The sequence below is a fragment of the Schistocerca gregaria genome, chromosome 2 (assembly GCF_023897955.1).
Source record: "Schistocerca gregaria isolate iqSchGreg1 chromosome 2, iqSchGreg1.2, whole genome shotgun sequence".
Taxonomy (NCBI): Eukaryota; Metazoa; Arthropoda; class Insecta; order Orthoptera; family Acrididae; genus Schistocerca; species Schistocerca gregaria.
Window position 1 is genome coordinate 197,537,794 of NC_064921.1, and position 22,597 is coordinate 197,560,390.

The 22,597-nt window shown below is 43.1% G+C and overlaps 1 protein-coding gene across 1 annotated transcript in view; it reads right to left on the reverse strand.

Annotated features, from left to right (window-relative positions):
- The window catches only part of LOC126336670 (dehydrogenase/reductase SDR family member 11-like), a 34,355-nt gene extending 14,889 nt beyond the window's left edge, over positions 1-19,466 (reverse strand). The window contains exons 1-2 of the mRNA XM_050000617.1: positions 19,291-19,466; positions 5,302-5,464 (exon numbers count right to left, since the gene is read on the reverse strand). Of these exons, the coding sequence (XP_049856574.1) occupies positions 5,302-5,464; positions 19,291-19,428 (301 nt within the window). The 5' untranslated portion in view covers positions 19,429-19,466. The remainder of the gene's footprint in view (positions 1-5,301; positions 5,465-19,290) is intronic.
- Between the last annotated feature and the right edge of the window lie 3,131 nt (positions 19,467-22,597).

Here is a 22,597-nt window from a genome sequence, read left to right on the forward strand (position 1 = left end):
GTTCCAGAAGTTATGAAACGTCCCCTTTGTAAAATTATGAATGACTGTGCTGGTAAACTTCTACGCTATTTGATACAGAGACATCTGAGTAAAACTGAACGTACTCAAACAGTTTTCTCTTTACTTATTCTGATCACTAAACTGACACACAATATTTTTAGCGCAGCGCAATCTGACTTTCAATAATCCCTACAAAAGAATGGCCTATACCTTTCATGAATCACTTACCTCACAAAAATCTTCGTTACTCGAACTACTGCAATACAGCGAGCGGCAATACTGCCAGCTAAATAAAATATTCTAACTACTGAAGGCACTAACTACTGATAGGCATAGTTAGCTAATGAAAGATTTTATATAGAGAACAAACAATGTATTTACCTTAATAACGTTCATAAGTCATCATATGCGTCTATCAATTCAAGACAACCATCTTTACGAATTTCCTTTTTCTGGCGGACTCACGTAAAGATTGTCCGCTTATAGTAACCTCTCAAAACTCTGCCATCTCTCTCTCCACATCCACCACTGCTGTCTGGTCCCTTTAATCCCCCAAACCAACCAACCAACCAACACTGCAGGGGGCTTACCTCCAACTGCGCAACGCTACGGGCTGTTCCCATCCAACTGCCCAACATTACGCAAGCGAATATTCCAACAATGAGTCCAACCAGCCACAGACTGCACGAGCAGTCAGTGATTTTCACACAGAGCGCTACGTGGTGTTACCAACATAAAAATTTAAACAGCCTATGTACAGCCTACCTACAAAGTTGGTTCTCGAGAAATGCAGTTTCCTGTGGTCTTCCAACACGTCTTACAGGGCACCTGACTACCACAGTCAGGAGGAAGACTCTTTACTGAACAGCACAGAACACAAGTTCCCAGTTAACTATGTCTACACACTGTGTTTCTCAACTTTCTTTGGTTCCAGTTTAGCAAGTTCCTGCGCCACACTGACATACAGTTGGAAACAGTGAGGGGAGGTTAATGTACGAGTAAGCAATAATAGAAGAGCCTCCGCCTAGCACGCGCACAGTTAGTCTTCACCAATCAGTTGTTTTTAGACGCGCAGTCCCAACTCAGACCTTGTTGGTGGTGGTAAGTTCCAATACGACGAAACTGATGAGGTCATCGGTCCCTAGGCTTACACACTACTTAATCTCACTCAAACTAGCTTACACTAAGGACAACACACACACCCATGCCCGAGGGAGAACTCGAACCTCCGACGGGGGGAGCCACGCGAACCGTGGCAAGGCGCCTAAGACCACGCGGCTACCCGCGCGGCACAGACCTTGTTGTGGCATACTTTGAGGTTCATTTTTAGTTGCAAAGGCGTATGCATTGTCCAATAATGTGTCGATTTTTCAGCATGGATAAGTTTTTGCTGAAAGGAATAATGTTGAAGATGACTCAGTAACAGAAACAAGTAACAGTAACAAAAGTGAGAAAGATCCGATTGCAAGTTTAAATCTCGTGGAAGGAGTGCAAGCTACTGGAATATATCGTTAGTACCAAGAGAATTATTTACACTTTGGATTGAAGTTCACTGAACCTGAAAACTGTTCGTTCTTACCAGGATGTGCCGTGTGTGGAGAAAAACCTATGCAATGAATCCATGGTCTCTAGTAAAATGAAAGGCATTTGAATAGCAAACATAGTCACTTATCTGGAAAGACAAGAACTATTTTAGCCGAGTGATTTCATCAGCAGAAAAGCAAGCCAAAGCGGAGAGCAAATATTTCCGAAATAGCGCAAGTGGCCTGTTACAGACGAGCCGAAATAGTAATGTAAGAAAACAGTGAACTCGATGTTAGATAATGGCGCCGAGAAGGAAATATCTTTGATTTCATTGTCAAATGATACTGTTTCCAGCGGATTAATGATATGTCTTCAGATATCCAGTGCAATGTCCATGAAAACCTAAGCAACGGTCGTGCATTCTCACTACAGCTTGATGAGTTAACATATATAAGTGAAAAATGTCACTGAGTTACATATGATTTGTTGATGAGGATTCGATTACTGAACGATTCCCTTCGTATACAGAACTGCCCTCAGATGTGTATAATTCTATATCCAGCGTATTGGAACAAAACGGGCTGTCCTAGACAAGCTGTCTTCCTGTTTGCACGGACGCTGCGCCAGCTCTGACTGGGAAGATTCAATGGGTTTATTGCAAGATTGAAATAATATTTCCCGTTCGAAGCTTCAACACAGTGCTTCTTGCAACGTGAGGCTCTGGTGGTGAAGACTATCCCAACATAACTTGAAAGTGTTTTAGATTCAGTCATTAACTTGATAAATTTAGTTAAGCCTAGAGATCTTCCGACAAGATTCCTTAAGTAGTTGCTCCACGAAGCGACATATCGACATCACACTTTGGTTCTGCACACTGAGGTCCGCTGGTTGTCAAAAAGCAGAGTCCTGGAAAAATTTTGCGATTTGACAAAAGAGCTGTTAGATATGTTTAGCGTCGAAAAGCCAGAATTTGCAGCTTAGTTAAATGATGAGGTGTGGTGGGCAAAAGTAGCCTATTTGGCTGATATTTTAAGCCATTTAAATAACCTGCGAGGCGGTATGTAAGGAAAAGGAGAAAACGTTCTGGGGTCAAGTAATAAACTCACCGGGTTCTTTAAAAAATTTGGAATACGGAAATCACAAGTGGTAAAGAAAAATCTTAAGCTGTTTCCTCATATTTTCGAGGTTGATCCACACGGTGACATAATATATGAATTCATTTCAAATCACTTCTTGGTTCTTGATAATAACATTCTACAATATGTTTCCTCCCTCGTTCTAGACAAATACGACTGGGTTCCAATCCTTATGCAATGTCTCCAGAATCCACCCCCAACCCCTCTCTGGAGGAAGAACAGCAGCTAGCAGAACTTTAGACAGGCAAACATTTCAACTACAATATGGTGAACTACCACTGATCAAGTTTTGGAAGTTGGTAAAGAAAAAGCACCCAGTAATGATGATTAGAGACAAAGTACACCGTTAACTCAAACACTGGATTATTAAAATATTTCCCTACGCGTAATTGGTGACGTCAAATATGAGCTCCACTATACAGACTGCTGATGCAGTTTATTAAGTGGTTTGGGTATCGACGTTTTCTCATAAATACTAAAAGCCTCTCGCTGTGCAACATTTGTAATGCTTTTTCAAAATATAAGAAATCTGGATATATTTTTAGGAGTAGATTAACACACTGGTACTTCTAAAATTTGAAGTTTTTCTGTGATGTCCTTCCTAAATGAGTGACAACACTTTTGCTGTAAGAGTTGGAAAGTCTGAAAAGTGTTCAGTGAACAGTTATTGATCAAATGAAAAATTCTAAACTTAAGCAATAATCCACCATGCTTGGCCACCTCTATATTAATCACATCAGGCCCTGTACATTTTTACATATATATATTTTTTTTAATTTCGTCGTTCATTTTCTGTAAGGCAATAATATATGTGTTAACATAATCAGTTTTATTTTCGTAATGACTGCTTGTCTCCGGATTACACCACAGATCCTCGTAATGTTCTGGCCATTGTTCCTGGCTTATTACAAGCAGAAACAGACGCCAATTTCGTGGAAATTTATCGACCTCTGTAGCTGGGGCCACTAACGCACGCCTGTGCCGTGGCGCTTTACCCTGAGCTAGCTGGTTCGAATCCTTGTGGTGCAGGAAATTTTCACCTCCAGTGTTTAGCCAGCAAGGAGGAAAAGGTACTGGTCTTAAGTTGCTGATCACCAGTTTTTGCAACAATCTCGTGGATTTAATTCCAAACCTCTCCACAATGTCTCTTAAATTGAGGACCTGTGACACCATTGACGGTGATTCGTCTGTCGCAGGGGGCATTAAGCTCAGTCATCTGCTTGATACTGTTCAAGAGGAGTCGCCTATTCACCCATTCCCTTCTATCACTATCATACAACACAAAGATACCGCCACACTACACACAGACTCATTACAGTCATCTACAGATGCAGATGAATAGGAAAAAGAATCCTGTAATGTTTGAATACTCCATTAGTAGTTTAGTGCTTGACACAGTCACGTCGATTAAATATTTGGGCGTAACATTGCAGAGGGATATGAAGTGGGACAAGCATGTAACAGCAGTTGTGGGGAAGGCGGATAGTCGTCTTCGGTTCATTGGTAGAATTTTGGGAAGATGTGATTCATCTGTAAAGGAGACCGCTTATAAAACACTAATCCGACCTAATCTTGAGTACTGCTCGATCGTTTGGAATCCTTATCAGATCGGATTGAGGGAGGACATAGAAGCACTTCAGAGGTGGGCTGCTAGATTTGTCACTGGTAGGTTTGATCATACGCGAGTGTTTCGGAAATGCTTCAGGAACTCGGGTGGGAATCTCTAGAGGAAAGGAGGCGTTCTTTTCGTAAATCGCTACTGAGGAAATTTAGAGAATCAGCATTTGAGGCTGACTGCAGTACAATTTTATTGCCGCCAACTCACATTTCGCGGAAAGGCCACAAAGATAAGAGAGATTTGGGCTCGTACAGAGGCATATAGGCAGCCATTTTTCCCTCGTTCTGCTTGGGAATGGAACAGGGAGAGAAGATGTTAGTTGTGGTAGGAGCTACCCTGCGCCACGCACCATGTGGTGGACTGCGGAGTATGTATGTAGCTGTAGATGTAGATGTACAGTCAACAGATACCCTTCAGAGAAGGAAATGACGTATTGTGCGCAGGGGAAGAAAACTTGTTGCAAATGGGATGTTGAATAAACCATCGGTACGTGCCACACGACTCTTTGTTTGTGGAAGAACCAAATAAAAAAACGATTTTTTTAAATTTAATGACGAATTGAATGATTTTTCAGAAATGAAACTAAAGAGAAATTTAATGGAAACAGAGAGGGTGAAAGCCTGAAGTTTTTCATGTAGTTGACGAAGACAACGTTGGAGATGTAATGTAAGCTTGGACTCGACAAGAATGACGAAAAAAGTCGGCGTGTGGTTAGCAAAGAAAACATCTCAGCAGGAGATGAGCCCAAACCACCACCCGGTCTCCATGTTGAGCCTATGTTACTTGGTCAAATAACAAAATTGTTCTTTTAACAATTTCATTCTCTATCCAGGCAGCCGTCAAAGCGACATAAAACATTGTCATTCTCGACTTTCAAAATCAATGTCCTCTACTAACATGTCGCCATCAGATTTTAGAAGATGCGAGTATCTATCAGAAAAACTGGAGAATAGTGTTGCTTGATAGTTACACAAATTTCATGTTTAATGTTGTAAATTTGGAGAAAAACACTCGACTACTTACTCGTCAAGTCGCAGTCGTTACCCAAACCGGCGTTATTAATCAAAATGTCGACGCCAGACAAGTTTTCTCTGATCCACTTGAATGCTGACAGGACGCTTCCCTCATTGCTGACGTCACCCTCAATAGCGTAAAGTTTACCGGGGGCGTCCTTCAGCTCGAGAGCCTGAAAAGAAAACGTAAATCCAGAAATTATCTCTCTTGCCTGGGACTTGTGTGAACTACTCCAGCTTATTTGAAGAAAGATCTCGAGCCTGAGATAAAAGCATACATTGCTACACCTCATTCTTTTCCCTACGACGGCTTTCCTACATTAATAACTCAGTGGCACCACTCATTTTCCAAGGCCACACTACACCGCAAGATTATAATCTCAAGTCAAGGAAATATCTATGGAAACAGTAATTTATGTAATACGCGGAAACGAGCTAATTTTTACAGGAAAATGTTGGGGGAGAAGATCTATGATATGTGTCAACTGATCCATAATCAGAAACCGCATGTGGTCTTTAGAAGACGAAGCTGCGTTTTGGTAAAAATGTCGGTTGTGTCCGGTTTGGTAATCGGTTCTGCAACCAAGTGATGGACTGAAAAGCGGTACCTGTGCACTATGTATACATTGATCATGGATTTCTTTTGGATAATTGTGTCCAGATGCAAAAATGTGAGAAATTTTTAGAGGGAGCGTGTGTAGACAAATTAATGAAGATCCTTCTTTGAGAAAAGACGTTAGTACAATTAGAATTAAGGTCGATAAGTAAGATGTAAAGCTGTGGATGCGAGAAATGTCATGGAAAGTCACCGTCTCTTCGTCAAGGTTAAATACATGAAAAGAAGTCGTCGTATTCTCAATAGGAACGAACAGCTGTTTACCAGTGCAGTCAATTTCCAGCCTCTGGCCGGGTCTGTATGGAACATAGGCCTCTCCACCGTCTTCTGTCTTGCCACCATCTCCCGTCTTCACCTTGGTCCAGTCTTCTCCTTTCTTCTGGACACATTCCTCTACTCCTTTCAGCCATCTGTCTCTCGGCCTTCCTCTTCGACTCTTTCCTTCCATTTTCATCTCGTGTATCCTCCTGGTTATCCTCTTCTCCTCCATTCTCTTAACGTGTCCATACCATCTCAGCCTTGATTTCTCTATCTCCTCCTGTAATAGTTCCACCTTCATTAACTCTCTGATCCTCTCATGCTTAACCTGTCTATCTTTGTCACTCCAGCACTGTTTCTCAAGAATTCATCTCACTAGCTTGTATTTTGCTTTTCTCTCTTTCTTTCATAACCCAGGTTTCTGATGCATATGTCAGGATTGGGAAATAGTATGACCGGTATATAACCGTTTTACTGATTTGGGGTACATCCTTGCTCCATATCAAGCTTCTGACACTCTTCCGAAATGCATCTGCTTTCTCTCCCGCTCGTTTATTTCTCTGTCGTTTTTTCCATCTTCCTGTATCAGGCTTCCTAGGTACTTGCAACTCTCCACTCTCCTCAATCGTTTCTCAACGACTGTTATTCCAGTTATTCCTCTCTCCGTCTTCCTTGTTGTGATAATCATCTCACTCTTACTTATACTAAATTTCATCCCATATTCTTGTACTACTCGTTCCCATGCGTCCAACTGCTCTTGTACTTCCTCCTCCTTATTCCCCCAAATCATCAGATCATCTGTAAACACCATAGCTTTCATCTTCCTTTCACCAATTACTTGTGCTACTGGACTCGTTATATCATCCATCACTACAATGAAGAGTAATGGTGAAAGTAACCTTCCCTGCCTCAAGCCATTCTTCTGTTCAATCCAAGCTGGTCTCTCTCCTCCCACTTCCATGGTACATTTCCCTTATCCCCGAAATAATCCGTTTTGATACTCCTCTGTTCTCCAGGGCTTTCCACACTTTGCTTCTACGTACACTATCATACGCTTTTTCAATGTCCAGGAAGGTCATTAGTAGATCTATTCCATATTCATAGTGCTGTTCCTGCAGTTGTCTTACAGCAAAAATTATATCCACCATGGACCCTCCTGTTCTGAAACCATGTTGCTCTTCTCTCATTCATCCTTCTATTTTTGCCGGAATTCGTGTTTCCAAAATTTTCTCAAAAGTCTTTGCACAATGACATATCAATGTTATCCCCCGATAGTTCTTGCTCTTTTCCATTTCCCTTATTAAAGATCGGGACAATTATTCCCTTCTTCCAGTCTTCTGGGATCATCTTCTGTCTCCACATAATTTTCATTACTCGATATACCCATTGTATCCCCACCTCTCCTGCTGGTGAGAACAAGCTCTACACTTAGTTCATCCAGACCTGGTCACTTCCCTCCCTTCATCTTGCCCAATGCCTTTTCCACTTCTCCCCGTATAAGGTCTTTTTTCTATTTGCTGTTCCTCCTCTTTTTTCTCCTCAGCTTCTTCCTCCTCATCCAGGTCACCATTCGGGTTCAGGAGTTATTCAAAATACTCCTTCCACATATTCTTGCGTTCCTCCTTATTCTTTACACCTTGTCCACTTTTGTTCGCCAGTCGAGCATAATCTGTCCTACTGTTCATCCTCTTAATCACCCCATATAACACCCTTTTTGAACCTTCACTATCCTCCTCCATCATTCTGGTTCACTGTTCCATCCACTTTCTTCTTTCCTCCGCCACCACTCTTTTTGCTTCTTTCCTTCTTGCCTGATACTCTTCCCTTGTCTCTACTGTTCTCTTCTGGAACCTTATCCTAAAGGCTGTATTCTTCTTTTGTACATCCTTTGTTTTATAATTCCACCAGGCTGTTTCTTTCCATTTCTTTTTGTTGCTTGTCCTCCCACATATTGCTTCCGCTGCACTTACTAATGTTCCCTTGAATCTACCCCATTCCTCTTCTACCGTTATCGGTTCATCCTTTGGGGTGCTTTCCTTTACTACTTGTAGGTACTGTAGCCTGCTTTCTTCCTCCTTCAACTTCCATACCCTTGTACATCTTTCCTGGTTTTCTGACCCTTTATTATCCTTAGTCCCTCTCACGTTCATTTCCAGTAAACGGTGGCCGCCTCTGATGGTAATATCTAAATGTCTATGATATTCCTATTCATCTCACTATAATACAGGAAGTAGTCAACTATCGACTTTCTCTCTTGAAGTCTTGACTGTACCAGGTAATCTTGTGGCTCTCCCTTTCCCTGAACTAAGAGTTCCCAACCATCAAGCCATTCCTTTGACAGAGTTCCTCATTTCAGCAGCCCCAACCCTCTGGTCCAAGCACACTTTCGCAGCCTTGTCTTTCTCTTCCAACATGTGAGTTTAACTCCCCCATTACTATCATATTCTTCCTTTCTATCTGCTTCTGCATTTCCTCCTTAAACTCTTGCTTCTCCTCAAAAGTCTATGTTTTGTCGAGGGTATTTGTTATAGTGGAACGACTGAAGCCTTGGACGTTTTTATAACATAGGGAAATGCCAAGAATTAAAATAAATGTATGTGTTAATCCTCACAGATAACTTTAAAAATCACCTTTAATGGTTTTCAAAGTAATATCAGTTTATTTTGATGCGACTTATCTGCGTTCTGGTAATCTGAAAAAAAAAACATGTTTTGAGGGTTTTGTGTTTTCCGGATATCGTTAATACTGCTTAGGCGCCTATTTGCCGCGCAACCGATACTTCATATTGAGAAACAAATGGGAATCAGACGAAATTGGTCTGGTAAGTACGGAGAATATTTACAGATTTAACACACAAACTATCTGATTGTCCAACGTCGTAGCCATCAAACTTCATGATATCATGATAGCGTAAATATGTGGTAATCTCTAAACGAACACTTCTGAGCGCTTTGTGAAGGAAGAACCCGTACTCATTCGCAGGAATTGCTTTTCCCCAGTCGAGCACTTTTTTGTTCTCTCCCCCGGAGTAGTTAATGAATTACGATCTTTGCAAAGTTTGTTTTCAGAGCCAATATTGCAGCCCTTAAAATGTCTGTGAAACGGAGATAACCGGATTCAAGTGTTAGTGGCGAGCATGCATTGTTACTGCCAAATTTGTTCAACGTAGCGGATGCTCCGCTAAAGAGTGAAATATTTCATCTCTGAAGCTATGCTCGAGTGTAAATTTTCTTTATGCTCTTTCTTCAGGAGATTCTGAATGCGTAGCACGAGCGCAGTCTCAATCGAGTTAGAAAGGCAATTGCAGTAACGCGTTTCGAATAGATGCGTTGTGAATGCACTTGTGGCTCAATTGTAGGAGCACTGACAGCTTTGCCCTGTAGTCCGGGTCTAATTCCAGTCCATTCTATAATTTTAACGTACCAACAATGTCACAGATGCTCACATCACTACGTGACCAACAGCTCGCCAACAGAAAATATTATCTGCCATTCAGAGCAACCTCAGCTGTAATATCTTAGTTTTCAGGAACAAAAATAGAAATAACGATTGCCTTTACAGCCGTGTTGTTGCCTGTACGTCTCTGAAGCAGGAATCATGGAACCATGTTACGAGAAACACGAAATATCAAAAATGGCTCTGAGCACTATGAGACATAACATCTATGGTCATCAGTCCCCTAGAACTTAGAACTATGTAAACCTAACTAACCTAAGGACAGCACACAACAGCCAGTCATCACGAGGCAGAGAAAATCCTTGACCCCGCAGGGAATCGAACCCGGGAACTCGGGCGCAGGAAAGCTACCGCGCGACCACGAGCTGCAGACAAACACGAAATTTATTTTCCACGATATCGAGGAAAGCAATAGTGACCACACTGAACAATCAGCTTACGCTTACGTGTATACTTCACGCTCAAGTGGCTGTTGATAAAATAATTCAGTAGAAAAAGGAAAGCTATGATCAATTCAGGCTCATGCAATGTAAGGGACGGGAAAGCTAAATTTTGTTGCATTCTTGTTAGTCTAATGAACACTAAGGGAGAGTCACTCTTACATCAAGAATCTACAAATACAATGATACGCGTGAGCCAAAGGGAACTCTTTAGCAACAAACTGATAAGAGTTTACCACACAGTTATTCAGAATTCCCTATTGATTTAGCAACAAACTGATAAAAGTTTACCACACAGTTATTCAGAATTCCCTATTGATTTTAGACCAATGCTGGTGGAAACCAACTGATTTTGTGTCTGTCGATGCCCACTTTTAGATGGATTCTATGAGACTTAAAAATTTAAGTAGTTTACTGAATATAGGACTGATGGTTTTCCAAAGTGCCAAAAATAATGTTAGAGCAGAAGGACGTGGACAAGCTGTGATCAGTGAAATACCTAACCAGAGTAGCTGTCACCAAATCATGTCAAACTTATTCACATTCGTAGTTATTTCCAGAAAACAGGCCTTCTCAGTGGTGGAATGATTCTTCTCCTAAAACTGTAAAATTCTCACCTAACCACAAGTACGGCAATTTTCAATTACCCTCAGCCAATGCAACATGGCATGTGAAAGAGATATACCACTGTCATGTTTAAATTTTTAGCGTAGCAAACATGCCGCACTGGGGAAAAGTTATTTAAATAATGAGGATAAGTTAAATATATTACGTTCTCAGATAACACTGACGCCCGATCTTCTGCTCTATCGTGGTAATATAATGTTAGAAGGTGGTACTGAAAAATTTTTTTTAAAGTAGGTTATACTATGTGTGAATAGTGAAAATAATGAAGTATGTATCAGCGTCAGATACCGTCTCCTGCACAAATTATCTTACCACTTAGTTTGCACGCTCTTGCTTGTTTATCCCACAAAGTTCGACGACGATTGTCGTATGTTGGTTCGCGTGCTCGTCAAGAAAAAAATAATGAATCAGATATCAAATAATAACCGTAACTTCAGTTCAGGTTACAATATTACTCTTCCATAAGGAGTAATTGTTTTTCAATATCCCTGCCAATAGTTGAACGTTCAACATGCCTGGGCATGGTGCAATACTCTAAGCTTCCGAGATAACATTAACATCACTGTAATGTTCGATTATTTTCATAATGGAATATGCTGTGTAACAATATACATAAAATACAAAGATTATCTATGTGGTAGTTTTATACGGTTGAATAAAATAGTCTTGCCGTGTGTATTTCATTCAATTGCATAAACTGAAATACAGTGCAGTTCACCAATGAAAGTTCAACGATTTCTCGTGAATTTTCACAGCATCATTCTGAAATTAAGAAATGGGTGGTTTAATTAAAATACGACCGCACATCTTTCGAGGATTATTCACGTGAAGAACTTATCATGATAGACGAAATCATCGGGACTGTGTTAGATCTGCTAGTGAACAAATTATGTTTGAAACATAAGAACAAAACGTATAGAATAGTTTATACGAAGAGTTAACTGTAAGAAAGCATAGCGCAAGATGGGACGGACATTGTTAGAATATTGACCAGAGGAAAATGGCGAAAACGAATTTTACATCATTTCAGTGAGAAATAACCGATTTTTATGAGGCTGTTTGTTATGATGAACGACTGATTCTGTCACTTCACTCTGCAAACGAAACACGAATCACAGTGATCGCCAAAACTGGCAGTTTGGCGAGATTTTTTTTTGTATTCGTTTGCAGAAGTAGTGTAAAATGATGAAATAGTATCTGCCAGTTGCTTGAGAAGTTTTCTGCACCAGCTAGCTAAGGAAAGATAAATAAATAAAGAAACTGTGACACGACAACACAGTCATCGAATCAGAGTGTCTTTATGTGGCTGAAACACTTATTTTAAACAGAATGAGATACATAAGGTAACCAAAAGAGAGAACAAAGGTAATTAGGAAAATTTTAGGTCCAAATTATAATAAAGAAGGAACATATAGTCCAAGAGCAAATAAAGGAATTGGGAGGTACATTTATTCAAATATCAAATAAAAATGGTGGCCCCAGTTCTACAGGCATATTAAAAGAATGGTACCATACTGGGTGTGGAACGTCAAGAAATTCGCTGTTAAGCTAAAATTTAAATAATAAAACGGATTGGAGCAGTAAAGGAATACTCGAAGGAAGCTGGAATAATACGAGGCGGGTTCTTTAAGTACCGTTTTGCCACACCGCGGTCGCAGTGCTGCGGTCAGCGTTCTGCGCATGCGCACTGGGTACCTACATCTGTTGTCTACGTATTGACGCCATTACAGTCTGATTCTTCCTTGTTTACGTTCCTGTGCTGAGTGTTTAAGATGCCTCCGATAATGGTGAGTCCCGCCAACTGTGAAGTACGGGCTGTTATAAGATTTCTTAGTGCTAAAGGTTTAAAAGCGATCAATATTCATCGTGAGATCTGTGCAGTTCACGGAGAAAACATTATGAGTGATGGAATGATAAGAAAGTGGGTGAGAGAATTTAAAGGTGACCGCACAAATGACCATGATGAACAATGGACTGGGCGTCCTTCGGTCGTTAATGAAAGTTTGGTGCAGGAAGTAGACAATAAGGTGAGAGAAAACAGACGCTTTACGATTTACTCCTTGCAGGATGACTTTCCTAATGTTTCTCGTAGTGTTTTGTATGTCATTGTGACCGAGCACTTGAATTACCGAAAATTGTGCGCACGTTGAGTACGAAAAATGTTGACTGGTGTGCACAAAACCAAACGTTTAGACAGTGCACTGACTTTCCTTGAGCGGTACCACAACGACAGTGATGATTTCTTAAGCGAAATTGTTATGGGCAATGAAACATGGGTGGCCTACGTCACACCAGAATCAAAGCAACAGTCCATGAAATGGCGGCATTCTCATTCACCCAGAAAAATGAAGTTTAAGCAAACAGTTTCTGCTCGGAAAATCATGTGCACAATGTTTTGGGGTAGAAAAGGAGTATTGCTTGTGGAATTTCTGCCTCGTAGTGAGACAATCAATGCAGCAGAATGAGATCTTCACTCTGCAGCGGAGTGTGCGCTGATATGAAACTTCCCAGCAGATTAAAACTGTGTGCCCGACCGAGACTCGAACTCGGGACCTGTTTTTCCTGGCAAGTGCTCTACCAACTGAGCTACCGAAGCACCACTCACGACCGGTACTCACAGCTTTACTTCTGCCAGTATCAGCGCACACTCCGCTGCAGAGTGAAGATCTCATTCTGGAAACATCCCCCAGGCTGTGGCTAAGCCATGTTTCCACAGTATCCTTTCTTTCAGGAGTGCTAGTTCTGCACGTTTCGCAGAAGAGCTTCTGTGAAGTTTGGAAGGTAGGAGACGGATACTGGCAGAAGTAAAGCTGTGAGTACCGGTCGTGAGTCGTGCTTCGGTAGCTCAGTTGGTAGAGCACTTGCCCGCGAAAGGTCCCGAGTTCGAGTCTCGGTCGGGCACACAGTTTTAATCTGCCAGGAAGTTTCAATCAATGCAGCAGCTTACTATAAGACATTGCACAATGTGCGCCGTTCAATTCAGAACAAAAGACTTGGCAAGTTGAGCAAGGGCATCGTTTTGCTGCAAGACAATCTCCATCTACAGGTGGCGAATCAGACCAAAGATCTCATCACATCTTTTCGATGGGAAACTCTAGATCACCCTCCGTACAGCCCTGATCTTGGGCCCAGTGACTACCGTCTGCTCTTGCACTTGAACAAACACCTGGGCGGTCAGCGTCTTCAAGACGATAACGAAGTCAAAACAGTGGTGATGCAGTGGTTAGCAAGTCAGGCAGCATACTTCTATGAGGAGGGTATTCAAAAACTGGTACAACGTTATGACAAGTGCCTCAATATTGACGGAAATTATGAAGAAAAGTAGCTTAAGGTACAGGCCACATGTAAAAATAAAATTATTGAGATATCTTAGCACGTCTTTTTTAAATTTCAAAACGGTACTTACTTAAAAAAAACATGCCTCGCACAACTGATAATTTTGAAAAATACATTTTTGGGCAGAAAATGCATGACAGGATAGTGGGTCCAGCAGAAAAACCCAAGAGGATCGGAAAAACTTGGTGCGACGAATGGGAAAGTGCCCATTCGGAGAGGATAGAAGTGGTACAGGCTCGGAGGAAACCTAAATCAAAACTCTCAAAATACTCGGTGTTGTACATCGCTTGATCCATTAGGGCCCAAGAATAAAGAACCTTTTATTTTTTCGTGGTCTTATCCCATACCTACATGGGTCGGCATATTATTCTGGATCTGACAGTGTTAGTGGTAGAGGGTGGCCGGATGCACTACCTGCTGAGCCCCTCTCCCTTCGCCAAATCGCGACCACCACTTGTAATGTTATTTGTGCCTCACTGCTTTTTTTTCCTTTAACTGATTTGTGCCTGATTTTATTCTGAGAAGCTCAGTAATGTATGTAAATACCAAAAATGTAAATGTGATTCCAAAAGTACTTGAAGTGAAGTGAAGCGCAGCTGGACAGCAAGAAACTCTTTAGCGCGCAATCCCCGCAACGATAATATTAGAGAATCTTTGAGTATGGACTCTAAAAAAAAGACATTTGATTTTATTAAAAAAAAGACTTTTAATCTGTATCTTGTGGAAAGAGGACGTGTTACTAGGCCGTCGCTCAGAACGTATTGCTATATTTAATGAAAACTGGTATTCTAGTGATAAAACCGAGTGAAGTATGTGTAAGAGTTGCCAAACATTTATTTGTACAAAATTTTTGGAAGTGAAGACCAGAAATATCTTGTTTTTGGAAAAGGAGTGGAACTTCATTGTCGTTGCCGTCTATCAGTCGACAAAATTGTAAGTGTACAAAGTTCACTAAAATACAAGAAAAGAAATGCATTCTCTATAGTTTCCATTCAATAAGTAACAACCTCTCATAACTTCTTAATTACAGTAATTGGGTTATATTCTTGTACAATAGTATGGTGCTCAGCTCAACTGACCAATTTTAATGTAGTGGGACGTGTAGTTTGAAGGAAGTTTGTCTGCCAAGCAATCTCCTTTTCTCACGAAAAGCAGATTGATGTTTGATCTTACTTACTTACAACAGTGGTCCCTTAGGTATGAAAATCTACGAGAACTTGGGCTCAGAGCTACCCGCAATACCGCCAAGTAACTAATAGAATCGTATTTTAAACCTTAAAGAACAATAACTTCCTCCAAATTGCAATACGTCAACAACTGGTGCAGAAGCTGATCATTCAAGGAGGCAGCAACCCAAAATTCAGGTACCAGTTACAACTTAAAGTAAAAATCTCAATCAAAAATCAATCTCTCTCTCTCTCTCTCCAAATACATATTTAAAAATTCATAATATTATTTTTTTAAAAAAGGTCATTTTACACGCTCTCTCCCAGGACGGAATTCGTATGTCCCATCTGTCTGCATCTAGCGCTGTCCTACGTGAAAGTATGATCGAAATGTTTACTGAGGCGTCCCATCTAGTCGAATGTGAGAAACCGCCTAAAAGTCACGTCAAGGCTTGCCGGCATACCGACGCTCGTCGTTGATACGCCGAGTGGATGGGATCGGGAGGACGGTGCGCCGTCACAGTCCCGGAAGCACCGCGAAAACGCATGTGACTAGGCGGGCGGATCATCGCGAACGTAAGAAATAATAATAAAAAATTATGAATAAAAATTTTGAGATTTCATAAACTGCACTATGCTCTGAGCCTCCGATGTACTGTCTGTCGAGAAACAGCAGCTGTCAGCGGCAGGCACCTCTGAATTAGCCTTGCAGCTGAGGTTAGACAGTGCCGCAACTGACCTTTTACTGATAAATGGTGATCTTTTACTGTGTCCCCGCACCGTCACCAGTGCCTTGAGATTAGCCCTGTGGTGCGTTAAATGCCGCTCAGGCCGCGGTCCATGTCACCGCCCCTTCAATGTGATCAGCGCAAAGGGTTTCCGATCGCGACTCTCTGACGCAACTTTGTGCACTCAACCAAGACTCAACAAACTGCTCGTGAAGAAACTACAAACACGTCTATCGTTTCACGTTTCTAACGCATTCTTAACTCCTTTGCTTATCTGTGAATAAAGTGTCTGCCGAAGCACACAGTTCTCCACCCTGCACAGAGACATGTTTTGAAAAAAAGCTTGACAGCCACACCAATAGGCGTAAACACGTGGGGAGGAGGCGGGAGGGGGGGGGGGGGGGGGAGTCACCTGCCCCTCACTCTGCCCCCATCCCAGTTTGGATAACATTTTTTTCATATGTTGAGTGGATAACCATCAATTCACTTCAATACAGTAAGTTTTTTGGGTTAAATATATATAATTGGGTTCTTATGGCGTGACATGTCTCGAAACTGACAAATTCATTTATACCAAAAATGGCTATTTTAGAGCTTTGCTTCTCCCCCTCTTCCCTTGCCCCCACAACTGAAAAATTTCTGCGGATGCCCATGACCACTCCCATCTTTATTGGTTAAAAACAGTCTTGGTCGCAATTTTAGTTTTTTTTATTTTTCAACTACGCGTTTCGCCTTATTTAGGCATCTTAAGGTTGAACTTAATTTCGTATTTCCTTGAACGATCCTTTAGACAGTGTAGCCAAAGGGCCCAATACTAAAATTGCAACCAAGGCTGTTTTTAACCAATACTGTTAAGCACTGGTTTTGCTGTATGCCACATGGATTGGACTCCCATCTTTGGCTTTCCATTTATACTTTCATTCTATTGCCTGCAAGTGGTGTACCTGAGCAGTTCACTACACGTTTACTGTGCATATCAGAATGTATAGAGCTCTCTTTCCTTCTCATCAATGGGTATGGCGATAGCAAATTGACAGCCTTTGTATTTTCATTTTCTCGATAATCCAAGTTTTGTTGGATACAGCAATGTGAAATGCGCTATGGAATCAGTAGAGTGCGTCACTTGAAGACTTCAACCCCAAGTGATACCTTACACAATGTAGCAGTGGTGTAGACGAGGTTCCACAAAAATCTCATCTGCAATATTTACAGAACTATATTAAAAATGAATACTCCACTCTGCAAAGGAACGTTCTATGTTTTCAAACTACTTCAAACATTAAAACTGTATACTGGACAGCCCAGTTGGTAAAAGTCTCAAAACGCAAAGCTTCGGATTAGAGTCCAGGTTGGACACGTACTTTTAATGTGACGGGACATTTTAAAACAGTGCACTCTCCGCTGCAGTGTGAAAGGCTGTTGGCTATGAATAAATATACACTACTGGCCATTAAAATTGCTACACCACAAAGATGACGTGCTACAGACACGAAATTTAACTGACAGGAAGAAGATGCTGTGATATGCAAATGATTAGCTTATCAGAGCATTCACACAAGGTTGGCGCTGGTGGCGACACTTACAACATGCGACATGAGGAAAGTTTCCAACCGATTTCTCATACACAAACAGCAGTTGCCTGGCGTTGCCTGCTGAAACGTTGTTGTGATGCCTCGTGTAAGGAGAAGAAATGCGTACCATCACGTTTCCGACTTTGATGAAGGTCGGATTGTAGCCTATCGCGATTGCTGTTTATCGTATCGCGACATTACTGCTCGCACTAGTCGATAACCAATGACTGCTAGCAGAATATGGAATCGGGGGGTTCAGGAGGGTAATACAGAACGCCATGCTGGATCCCAACGGCCTTGTATCTCTAGCACTCGAGATGACAGCCATCTTATCCGCATGGCTGTAGCGGATCGTGCAGCCACGTCTCGATCCCTTTGTCAACAGATGGGGACGTTTGCAAGTCAACAACGATCTGCACGAACAGTTCGACGACGTTTACAGCAGCATGGACTATCAGCTCGGAGACCATGGCTGCGGTTACCCTTGGCGCTGCATCACAGACAGGAGCGCCTGCGATGGCGTACTCAACGACGAACCTGGGTGCACGAATGGCAAAATGTCATTTTTTCGGATGAATCCAGGTTCTGTTTACAGCATCATGATGGTCGCATTCGTGTTTGGCGACATCGCGGTGTGAACGAACATTGGAAGCGTGTATTCGTCATCGCCATATTGGCGTATCACGTGGTGTGATGGTATGGGGTGCCATTGGTTACACCTATCGGTCACCTCTTGTTCGCATTGACGGCACTTTGAACAGTGGATGTTATATTTCAGATGTTTTACGACCCGTGGTTGTACCCTTCATTCGATCCCTGTGAAACCCTACGTTTCAGCAGGATAATGCACGACCTCATGTTGCGTAGTGTGCACTGGCTGATATGAAACTTCCTTTTAAAAGGTCCCGAGTTCGAGTCTCGGTCCAGTACACAGGTTTAATCTGCCAGGAAGTTTCATATCAGCGCACACTCCGCTGCAGAGTGAAAATCTCATTCTGGAAACATCCCCCAGGCTGTGGCTAAGCCATGTCTCCGCAATATCCTTTCATTAAGGAGTGCTACTTCTGCAGGGTTCGCAGGAGAGCTTCTGAAAAGTTTGGAATGTAGGAGACGAGGTACTGGCAGAAGTAAAGCTGTGAGGACGGGGCGTGAGTCGTGCTTGGGTAGCTCAGTTGGTAGAGCACTTGCCCGCGAAAGGCAAGTCTCGGTCCGGCACACAGTTTTAATCTGCCAGGAGGTTTCATATCAGCGCTCACTCCGCTGCAGAGTGAAAATCTCACATATGGTCAATGGTGGCCGAGCAACTGGCTCGTCACAACACGGCAGTCACCACTCTCGATGAACTGTGGTATCGTGTTGAAGCTGCAGGGGCAGCTGTACCTGTACACGCCATCTAAACTATGTTTAACTCAATGCCCAGGCGTATCAAGGCCCTTATTACGGCCAGAGGTGGTTGTTCTGGTTACTGATTTCTCAGGATCTATGCACACAAATTGCGTGAAAATGTACCACATGTCAGTTCTAGTATAATATATTTTTGTCCAACGAATTCCTGTTTATCATCTGCATTTCTTATTGGTGTAGCAATTTTAATGGCCGGTACTGTATGAAGTCTGGAAAGCAGCAGAGCGGTACTGGCGGAAGTGGACGTGGGAGGGTGTGTTGTGGGTCTTGCCCGGATAGCTTAGCCTGAGAAAGGCAAGGTTCGAGTACAGGTCTGAAACACAGCTGTAATGTGTCAGGAAGTATAGCCCCTTGTATACTTGTAGAATTACGGATAAACTTCCTACGAGATGCCTACCTTGACCCTGTCGACCCTCCTTGCGAGTCCGACCACCTTGAGCCCCTTCCTGAGCAGCGCCTGCACGATGGCGGCTCCTATGCCTGAGCTGGCGCCCGTCACCAGGGCAACGCGACCCGCGTACGTCTCTATACCCATCGTTGTCACTCGATGCGTCGCCTCCTGCCGTGTCCTCTCTGACTGCTGCGGAGAAGCGCAACTCGCTTTTTATAGTCTTGGCCTCCAGCTGCCTCGCAAATGTGCTTCGTCACAACAGTCCCCCTTCCACTTTCGTTTCCTACGCGTGATACATGGCAGATGCGTCACAGCAACGGGCGGAACCGCAGCCGCCTGCAGATACGCAACCGAATCTCCGACCGATGATTAACCCTCCTTATCTCGCCCCTTCGTAGCGACATTGTAGTTTTGAGTCTCAGCGATTAGATAGTACCCGTACTGCAGTCTTTCTGCACTTCTGTTGCATGAAATTTCTGAAACCTAATAACGTGATGTCCAGGTTCGCGTGTTGATGGTCTCCATCTGAAGTGCTACGACGCTATGTAAGAAGCGTAAACGTAGTTGTACGCCACGCTCTTAGCATTTCACATTCAAAATATCTAGCCGTGCTACTTGGGCATCAACGAACACCGCAGCTGTGAACCGCCCTGGAGATAATCGCAGCAAGTCGGTTGAAACATCGACAATTTAGCTGTTTCAGTAGTTACAATGAAGTGGCCCAATACTCAGAATTATTTTCTCAAAAATGAATACTTTGTTTCTGAAGCATTGCTGTTGCACGTACATACACTCCTAGAAATGGAAAAAAGAACACATTGACACCGGTGTGTCAGACCCACCATACTTGCTCCGGACACTGCGAGAGGGCTGTACAAGCAATGATCACACGCACGGCACAGCGGACACACCAGGAACCGCGGTGTTGGCCGTCGAATGGCGCTAGCTGCGCAGCATTTGTGCACCGCCGCCGTCAGTGTCAGCCAGTTTGCCGTGGCATACGGAGCTCCATCGCAGTCTTTAACACTGGTAGCATGCCGCGACAGCGTGGACGTGAACCGTATGTGCAGTTGACGGACTTTGAGCGAGGGCGTATAGTGGGCATGCGGGAGGCCGGGTGGACGTACCGCCGAATTGCTCAACACGTGGGGCGTGAGGTCTCCACAGTACATCGATGTTGTCACCAGTGGTCGGCGGAAGGTGCACGTGCCCGTCGACCTGGGACCGGACCGCAGCGACGCACGGATGCACGCCATGATCGTAGGATCCTACGCAGTGCCGTAGGGGACCGCACCGCCTCTTCCCAGCAAATTAGGGACACTGTTGCTCCTGGGGTATCGGCGAGGGCCATTCGCAACCGGCTCCATGAAGCTGGGCTACGGTCCCGCACACCGTTAGGCCGTCTTCCGCTCACGCCCCAAGATCGTGCAGCCCGCCTCCAGTGGTGTCGCGACAGGCGTGAATGGAGGGACGAATGGAGACGTGTCGTCTTCAGCGATGAGAGTCGCTTCTGCCTTGGTGCCAATGATGGTCGTATGCGTGTTTGGCGCCGTGCAGGTGAGCGCCACAATCAGGACTGCATACGACCGAGGCACACTGGGCCAACACCCGGCATCATGGTGTGGGGAGCGATCTCTTACACTGGCCGTACACCTCTGGTGATCGTCGAGGGGACACTGAATAGTGCACGGTACATCCAAACCGTCATCGAACCCATCGTTCTACCATTCCTAGACCGGCAAGGGAACTTGCTGTTCCAACAGGACAATGCACGTCCGCATGTATCCCGTGCCACCCAGCGTGCTCTAGAATGTGTAAGGCAACTACCCTGGCCAGCAAGATCTCCGGATCTGTCCCCCATTGAGCATGTTTGGGACTGGATGAAGCGTCGTCTCACGCGGTCTGCACGTCCAGCACGAACGCTGGTCCAACTGAGGCGCCAGGTGGAAATGGCATGGCAAGCCGTTCCACAGGACTACATCCACCATCTCTACAATCGTCTCCATGGGAGAATAGCAGCCTGCATTGCTGCGAAAGGTGGATATACACTGTACTAGTGCCGACATTCTGCATGCTCTGTTGCCTGTGTCTATGTGCCTGTGGTTCTGCCAGTGTGATCATGTGATGTATCTGACCCCAGGAATGTGTCCCTTCCCTTCCTGGGACAATGAATTCACGGTGTTCTTATTTCAATTTCCAGGAGTGTATAAACTGCTTCTTACATGGAAAAGTTGCTCTAATGATTTTATCTTCATCTAGTAAAAATATCCAATTAAATATTTTCGTACTTTCTGCGCAGTTTATCATTTGCTGCTATAGGAAGCTATATGGAGCACTCATCTGGACTCTGGCCCAAAAGATAAAAAGAAAGCTCTTGACATTTTAGAATGCTGATCTGAACCAAATTTTTGGCCCACTGAAGTATGGAGATGCCTGGAGAAAAAGTAAAAGTCGTGAACTGTAGTTGTACAAATCGATGAACATTTTGGCACTGATTAAGGAGAGAAGATTGAAGTAGTATGAGCATGTAATGAGTCAAGAAGACTATGTCATCAGGCAGGTGGTAGAACAAGACATACTTTAACATACACAAACAGCAAGACGCAACTCTCAACCGTTTTCGATCAAACCGAGTTTGAAAATTGTAGACGTGCTTATAAGCGTAGTTGACCACTGTCGTTAGAGTCCGCAGCCAAGCCAGTAAGTACTTAAGTTTCCTAAGTGTGGGGTCTGTGGATCGAATTTTGCTGTAGGCAGTTCTTTTTTTCATTCCCACATAATTTTATTATGACCACGCAAGTTGTCAATATTTAATCATTCATTTATTATTTTCCTAATCTGTATCCTCAAAAAACGAATAAAAGGAGATTGAAAACGAGATCTTCCAATCAAATCAGTATAGTCATCTTGTTTACTTCTGTGACAAGTATAATGCGCAACCCACGGAGCAGTGCAAGAATCTGGATGATATTGATTCTAGAAACAACGAGTAACAATAATTAATTCGAGATACATCACATGTAATGAACGCCGAATTGCTGCCTGTGCATTTTTGTTTACAGGTTGTCCGTTGCAAAACAAATTTCTTTTACATTTATAAACGGTTTTCAGTCGTCTCAGAGGTTTTCGGCGTAGTACGCCGCGTATCAACGAATACTGGTGCAGGTAACTCAAAAAAAGTAGTACCGGCAGCGAGCTTCGATCTACAGGCCTCCCTCTTATGAAACTGAGCTCTTACTCGCTTGGCTGCGGGCTGCTTACATATTTCCGACCACAAAAAGAGTATAAGCACTCCTAAAAAATTTTAACTCGA